The 8,739-nt window shown below is 37.5% G+C and overlaps 1 protein-coding gene across 1 annotated transcript in view; it reads left to right on the forward strand.

The window, feature by feature from the left end:
- Positions 1-699: 699 nt before the first annotated feature.
- LOC115232495 (optic atrophy 3 protein homolog) overlaps positions 700-8,739 on the forward strand; it is a 9,119-nt gene continuing 1,079 nt past the window's right edge. Inside the window, exon 1 of the mRNA XM_029802398.2 lies at positions 700-901. Within this exon, the coding sequence (XP_029658258.1) occupies positions 763-901 (139 nt within the window). The 5' untranslated portion in view covers positions 700-762. The remainder of the gene's footprint in view (positions 902-8,739) is intronic.

The following is an 8,739-nucleotide window of genomic DNA, read 5'->3' on the forward strand; positions in this document are numbered from 1 at the left end:
GAAAGGGGATGGGGGATGGAGTGTGCATAAAAAGGTGAATATTTGAGTGTTGAGGACCGGGAGAAGTGGTGTGTGTGTGTGTGATGATATGAGGTGCAAGCAGTTTCGGGGATGGTGGGTCGCGGAGATGTGCAAGTTTGAGAATGTAGTAGTGTGGACAGTGAAGTGTAGGAGGATGGTGTGTAGTGCGTACGTTAGGAGTGAAGTGGAGGTAAGACAGTGTTCCTCGGTATGTTAGAGTTGACGTGTGTGTGTGTGTATACATAGATAAGACACTGAGATGAGATCAGATATTATTATAATCAGTGAGAAAGATGGAGTTAATAGTCTAGAAAAGTGAGATCGATTTGAAAGTAATGATTCACCAAGCGCCCACCACGACCACCACAAAAAAAATTGAACGAATATTACCATAAACGAGTCCTCGCATAAAAGCGTGCGCGCACTCACGCACATACACACAGTTGGTTATTCATTCGCAAAGTAACGGAAATAACTTACAAAGTTAAAATTGGCTCAATACAAAACATTCATTCATTGTTAAAAAAAAAAGTATTTATTCGTCTGTAGGTACTAACGCTACAAAATACACATATTTTCTTTTTAATTTATCAAATTAATTATAATAAACACCAAATTTGTGCGAATTAGTTTCAGTTTGACTTTAGTACAAGATATCCGCCAGTTGAAAAATATTGAGTAGAAACCTTCCTAAGTAACCGTGTCTGTTAATTTAATGAGTCGTTCTCTCCGGTTATAATTATGGTGGCGGCATTCCCCATCGCTAAACTTGCATCTTTGGCTGTCAAACAAATCAGTAAACCTTTGGCAAATGCCATAAAGAACAAAGCGAAAGCACATCCTTTCATTCGAAAGTTTGTTTGCATGCCACCTGCTCAATGTAAGTTGCACCACTTAACCTTAAGCTCAATTCTAAGATTTCGATTCGATATTTTTGTTTGTTTTTATAATTCATTTATTTATAAACACTGTTATAGCTTCTTCAATTCCCTTTTTAATCTAATACCTCGTAGAACTGAAGTCTCTTTGACTTTGTAAACTCCTTTAAGGTAAATTTGTTGTGGGTTTTGTTATAATATTGTTTCTGTGTTGTTTTTTTTCATCCCGGTGATAAGTCTTATCTAGGTGAAAAAAATCTTACATCATCTTAAGTAACTGTCATTAATTAGTTCTGTAGTTCTTATATAATAAATTAATTTGTAATTTTTTTTTAAACATCTATTTCGATGTTTTAATGTTGTAATCGGTTTGTTATGAGCATATGAAAGGATCGATATTGAAAGGTCAGCTCGTCAACTGGTGTCACGTTGTCTCTATTCAACTACCCACTCAATTAAGGTTATTTTCATTTTTTTCATCTACTTTATTCTTGTTCTTTAACTCAATATCATCTCTGGTCCTCGAATCTATGATCAAAGGCATTCCATCCATGCCCACCTCTTCTATTTTATTTTTCATGCTAGTCAGCATTGTTGAATGTATCGTTTTTAAGAGCGGCAGATTTTGCTACTATTTCTAGCAACTCAAATGATCACTAGGCGGATGATCTTCCATGGCTGGATAAGGTTAATTTTTTTCCCCCTTTCTCTAGCTAAGACGAACATTAATTGAGAGTTTCTTGCGGAGGTCATTCATTTCATCACCCCTTGGCGGAATTCTGGTTTAAGCACCCCATATAACTCCTCATAACTTTATTATTTCTGGGAATTTTCAGAAAATTTTTGCGAACCGAAATTTATAAATTTATAAACATTACTGATAAAAATTTAAAATTTAGTAATAACTGTAGTTAGATTCAAGTAACGTAACTCAGTGAGCTGAATGGGGAATTCTTAGAAATCGGCATAAGAATGCAAACTTGGTAATCATGCTGCTACTATTAGCCAATAAAATGACAAGCTATTTGTGGCGCCTCTATGTAGTTTTCTATAATCATTCTATTTATATCTACGATATATTATAGGAATATACCACAGTATTCGTTTGGTATTCTATTCTATCAACTCGGAATGATACGAAAAGCAAAGTTGACCTTAACAAGATTTGAACTCAGGTCGTAAATTGTAAATAAAAAACCACAGACCATTTTGGCCAACACTCTAATAATTCTCTTAGTCTGACCCCTGATGGCTTGATCTGGTAGTTTTAGCAAGTAAATATTCTTTAAATTACACCATATTTTCTTTAAAAAATAAAAGAAGGAAGGACATATTACATGCTGAAGTTCATCCGATATATAAGCTTCAAAATGAAGACTGGATTGTCACATTTTTAGTCATGTCATCTCTATCTCAAAGACGACCTGTGGGTAAACAACAGCCACAACCATTAAAATCATTAATAGAATATTGGGCAATTGACTTTATATAATATTATACCATAACTTTTCAGTGTTAACTGCATTAGATGTTATGCATAACCTTGAAGTTTTTTTATGCAACCACATGCTTCCCTGTGACACCTTGAATAAGTGTCTTCTACGATAGCCTCACGATAAAGCGCGCCGAGTGGTGTATGTGTGTGTATACTAATTATGCATGGGTATCGGCAAAACATACATCGGCGATAAAACTAAGATAAATCAGTGTTGTTCAGACAACTCTCACCGTAGTAAATGCAATGAATCAGTACAATAAAAGTAACCAACGACGCGAAATAAAAAGGCTTGTTACCATGGATGCGATGTATAATAAACAAATAATTAATAATCCTTAAAACTACTCTTTGTGAAATATCGAGTTTCAACAGCTTGCATAATTTGTGAAATATTGAGTGAAAGAAAATAAACACAGGCTATTTCTACTTGTAAAATATATTTTCTGGTTCCTTTAAAGTGGGAAATAACCTACAACATGCCTGTTTAATTTGGTTTTGTTTTGATTTTTAAAGAATGCTTACTTTAAGATATTTTGCTTTTGTATCTTGGGAACATCATTTTGCCAATTAACACTAACACACACACACACACACTGGCTGTATTTCACTTATTAATCGTTACTGATGCTATATTCCTAGTGAGACCACTGTAAGAGAAGTACTTGGCCAAAAATAAACATCTGCACTTGGCTTTTGTTGACATGGAGAAAGCTTTGAACAGGGTCCCCAACTCCCTCCTCGTGTAGGCAATATAGAAGCTAGGGATAGGTAAGTGGTTGGTGAGATCTGTACAAGCCATGTGCAGGAGCACTGTCAGTAAGGTAAACGTCAGCAATGAGCATAGCAAGGTATTTAATGTACAGCTAGTTCACCAAGAATTGGTTCTTAGCTCCCTTTTATTTATCATAGTCCTCCAGGCCATAACAGAGAAATTGAAGATGGGCTACCCTTGGGAGCTCCTCTATGTTGATGACCTTGCTCTTATTGCTGAATTACTACCAGAGCTAGAGAAAAATTTCATATGTACATGCAAGGTCTGAAATCAAAGGACCTTCAAGTTAATTTAGCAAAGACCACAGTCCTAGTAAGTAGGAAAACAGACTAATCACTGATCCCATCAGGAAATGGCCCTGCTTGATATGTAGAAAAAGTGTTGGTAGAAACTACATGTAGTTTGTCCAGTGCAAGCTGTGATCACGTAAGAGGTGCTACAGTATCACAGCAAAGTAAATGGAGAATGTAGTCTTCATATGTGGATGATGTGCAGGTACATTAAATACTAGGAATGTACAGAAAATAGGCTCCCTCAAATGTCTGGGCTGATCCTTAGAAGTAGTAGACAGTTTTCGTTACATAGGTAATCAGGCTAGCAGTGGAGGAGGTAGTTCTTAAATCATAGCTGCTAGAATATTAATGGGCTGGGCAAAGTTCAGAGAGCTATTTCTGTTAGTAACAAAAGGCCTTTCCCTCAGAGTGAAAGACAGATTGTATGATGCTTGTGTATAAACAACTATCCTACATGGCAGTGAGACATGGGTTGTCTAAGGACATATGAAGGCTTGAAAAAAATGAAGCCAGCATGCTCTGCTGGATGGGTAATGTCAGTGTGCATGTACAACAGAGTGTAAGTGATTTTAGAGAAAAATTGGGTATACCAGGCATCAAATGTAGTGTGCAGGAGAGAAGACTGAGCTGGTATGATTATGCGATGCATATGGATGAAGACAGCTGCATCAAGAAGTTTTGATCTCTACTTGTGGAGGGAAATTATGAAAGGGGTAGACCCAGGAAAACGTAGGATAAAGTGGTAAGAGGAGATGACAAGAGACTGAGACTTCTGGTCTTTTGCTGTGCTTGAGAAGATATGTCATGCTAAGTAAACTTGTAGCTATCCATGCATACAGGCATGTCCTCTACATCCTTCTCTTAGCTAAGAGATCCTAGTCTTATGGGTTCGTAAGTGCTGGTACCATGTAAAAGTGTCCATGCTGATGCCACAGAAAAGCACCTGTGCCAGTACCATGTAAAAGTGCCCATGCTGATGCTGCATAAAAGCACCTGTGCCGGTACCACATAAAAGTACCCTGCCAGTGCCATATTTGATGCATCCAGCATACTCTGTAGAGGGGTTGGTATTGGGAAGGGCATCCAGCTGTCGAAACCATGCCACAACAGACAATTGGAGCCTGGGCAGCTCTTCCAGTTGGCCAGCTCTTGTCAAACCATCCAACCCATGCCAGCATGGAGAACGGACATTAAATAATGATGATTAATCAACTAATTAATAATAATGGTTATTTGAGGAAATGATATGACAGACCTGGAAGTAACAAGGGCCCTTAATTGATGAGGTCACATAGGAACTTCATTTCACATTTCTCCAATCTTCTTGGCTTCAATGAATACCAGCCAAATGCTGGTGTAGCCCTCTCATTACCAAGCTATCACATCCTAGATATTACTCTAGATGAAGGGTGCCCATCTCTGCTTACAAACTAATGTAGGTATCTGAAACAATTAGCCAAAGCATAGTACATGTCACCAAGCCATATTCACTTGCAAATAGCAGCTGGTTATATTATACAAGCAAAACGCCCCCCCCCCCCGGTCCAATGGACGATGCTGAATCATATCTGCTGAATAAAAAGCAATCAGTGTTTTCTTTCCATTAAAAAATAATTAAGCATGCCTTTATTTCAATAACATTTTTGGTTTTGCTAAACAAAGTTAAGGCAAAAAAAAAACGTCTTGAGAAACCAAATAGTCTTTCCTTCCTTCATGCCAAGTTTGAAGAAAATATCTCTTTTGCATCTTACTTTTTTGGTCTCTTAAATATACTGCATTTTGTGGCATTATTTCAAGCTAGCCGGCTTTTTTTGCGCAAACTGTACGTGCATTTTTCTCGCATACACGTTGTATCAATCGCAACAGTTGATGTACTTGCACCTATAAATGCATGTTCCCATGGCTTTATCAATTGCATTCTCACCTGAAATTGATTTTTGTAATTTTTTCAAGACTTATATATGCCCTGATACTGTTGGTATCTACATATTGAATTTTAGTGCAATCGGATGGAGGATGCCCGAGATCCTAGAAGACACATACACACAGACAGAATGGATTTTATATATTATATAATGTATCTCACCACTTTCCATAACTTGTCCCATCAGTTTGATACCTCGGTAGTTGCTTGTTTTTGAAGCGTCTCCTTTGCCATAGTAGTATTTAATGATATTATTTTGCCAATCATTGAGGTTGATATCTCCTGGTACTATACATTTGATTGTGTGAGTTACTAGCTCATTGACTGCTTCAGCAAACATTTTCAGCATCTTAGTGACTATCTTTGATAGTCCAATTGCTTCTGCTTTCATATCCTTAATCATCCTTTTGTTTGTATAGTTGTCAACTTCAGTGGCTGGTTCCTCTACTGGGTTTACTTAAAGTAGACTCTCTCTGCATACATTTTCAGCAACCTCAAGAAGAAATATTTCCGACATTAGATTATTTTTATCTTCACAATATAACCACAATGCTCTTCATTTCATCTTCATCATCATCATCGTTTAATGTCTGCTTTCCATGCTAGCATGGGTTGAACGATTTCGACTGAGGGCTGGCGAACCAGATGGCTGCACCAGGCTCCAATCTTGATCTAGCAGAGTTTTTACAGCTGGATGCCCTTCCTAATGCCAACCACTCCGAGAGTGTAGTGGGTGCTTTTTATGTGCCACCAGCATGGGGCCAGTCAGGCGGTACTGGCAACGACCTTACTCGAATCTTTTTACACATGCCACCGGCACAGGTGTCAGTAAGGCGATGCTGGTAACTATCACACTGAAATGGTGCCTTTTACATGCCACCGGCATGGAAGCCAGTTAGCCACTCTGGCAACGATCACGCCCAGATGGTGCTCTTGGCACCCTACTAGCACGAGTGGTTTCTAATTAAGACACCAGCATCGCCTTACTGGCTGCTGGACTGGCTCCTGTGCCGGTGGCACGTAAAAGCACCCACTATACTCTCGGAGTAGTTGGCACAAGGAAGGGCATTTTGTATGTATTTATTTCTAAATTTATTTACCTTCATGCTGTCAATAGCTATGGGTCTCTTCTATCTTCATTAATTTATGCCTTAGCTTCATATTATCAAGTTTTTGTTACAAAACAGTCCAGTACTGAGATGAAGACTATCATCAGTCAAGTCTTGAATAGAGGAGCATATTTTCTTTGAAAATGTTGAATCATACATTATGCTTCATTATGAAATTTGTCTCTTGGGTGATGAATCAGCAGAATAGTTACAGCTTCAGACAAAATGCTTTGTGATATTTGCTTAAGTTCTGTGTCCAAATCTCACCAAAGTCAAGTTCGTCTTTCAATCTTTCAAAGTCAAAAATATTATGTACCAGTTGAGTACTAAGCTAGATTTGACTTTTCTCATTTCCCCAATTTCAGTTTTTGTGTTTTGTGTTAGAGACTACTATGAAATCTGTTTTTCTACAGGTTAGCAATTCTGATTATTTGTAGAAATGTTTAGTCACTCTCAATTGTTGGAGTAACTAAAACTATATATTAAAAAATTATTTCTACCTAGAATTTGAATTATATAATTTTGTGATCACTTCTCGGGTAATTTTATTTCATATAGCTCTGATGTATATTGTTTTGTAACACTATATGTCTATAAAGGAATTTTTCCTAAATAGAAAACCACAGCTTCTGACATTTAAACAACATGCATACATCAAGTAATGATGATGATCATCGTCATCATTTAATGTCCATTTTCCATGCTGCGCCAGTCTCCAGCCATCTGTTTTGGCATGGTTTCTATGGCTGGATGCCCTTCTTAATGCAAACCACTTTGCAGAGTCTACTGAGTGCTTTTTACGTGGCACCAGTACAGGTTCTTTTTACATGGTGCTAACACAAGTGCTTTTTACATGGCACCAACACAAGTGTTTTTTATGTCACCAACATGGGTGCTATCTATGTGGTGCCAGAATGAGTTCTTTTTATGTGACACCACCACATATGTGGTATTAATAATGTTTACATTATAGAGCTGCTTATGTTGCATTATTCAAATTTATTCTGCCTTTGCAGTACAATTTCAGATCAGTTGATAGTTTATACGCTATCTATATATACTTCAGACTGGCAATTTCAATTTTGTTTCAGAAGTGACACAATTATGTAACACTGATAAACCACAAACCAAGCAGAATACTTATCTGTCGCTCTCGTGATCATTTTTTGGGTAATTTCATTTCTCCCAACTCTGAAGTATACTGTGGTTTTTAACACTATATATTTTTAACAGGATGTTCCTCAGACAAAAACCACAGTCTCTGGTGTTTAAACAACATACATAGTTAACTATGTGGTATTGATAACATATAATTTTGTATTCAACGTAATGCTTCACTCTCATTTGTTTGGTTCTAGTATACTAGTGAAGGTGTATGGCTCAGTGGTTAGAGCATTGAGTTTACGATCGTGAGGTTGTGAGTTTGATTCCCAGACCGGGCTGCGTGTTGTATTCTTGAGCAAGACACTTTATTTCACATTGCTCCAGTTCACTCAGCTGTAGAAATGAGTTGCGACATCACTGGTGCCAAGCTGTATCGGCCTTTGCCTTTCCCTTGGATAACATCAGTGGTGTGGAGAGGGAAGCCTGGTATGCATGGGCGACTGCTGGCCTTCCACAAAACAACCTTGCCCGGACTTGTGCCTCGGAGGGTAACTTTCTAGGTGCAATCCCATAGCCATTCATGACCGAAGGGGATCTCCTCAGTATACTTACTAGCACCAATTCCTTTGAAACAACTATTTCGTTTCTGCCAATATGGTCTGTGTGTCTTGCTGCATCTTAAATTAATAATATAACTTATTCCATGAAATATTATCTCATGGATGATATATATATATATATATATATATATATAATCTTCCTAATGTAATCAGAGCAAGAGATAATTAGTTGTATGAGTTATTAGGAGTAAATACAAGATTCATTCTATTGGGTTGTCCAGAAAGTTCATGCCAATTTTTAAAGGAAAGAAAAACGTCAATAAATACTTGCCATTACATTTTTAATCAACCATTTTCTTGCACAATGCGTCTCCATCTTTCCTTTAACTTGAAAATACCCTCTTCCCAGAATTGAGGTGGTTTCATGGCAAAGAATTCATCAAGGTATCTTTTTACATCATCCAAGGAATTGAAATTTTTACCATTAAAACTATTCTGCAGAGACCTGAATAAGTGGAAATCTGAAGGAGCAATATCTGGTGAATATGGAGGGTGGGGTAACACATCCTAGCCGAGCTGC

Source organism: Octopus sinensis, linkage group LG2 (assembly GCF_006345805.1).
Source record: "Octopus sinensis linkage group LG2, ASM634580v1, whole genome shotgun sequence".
Classification (NCBI taxonomy): Eukaryota; Metazoa; Mollusca; class Cephalopoda; order Octopoda; family Octopodidae; genus Octopus; species Octopus sinensis.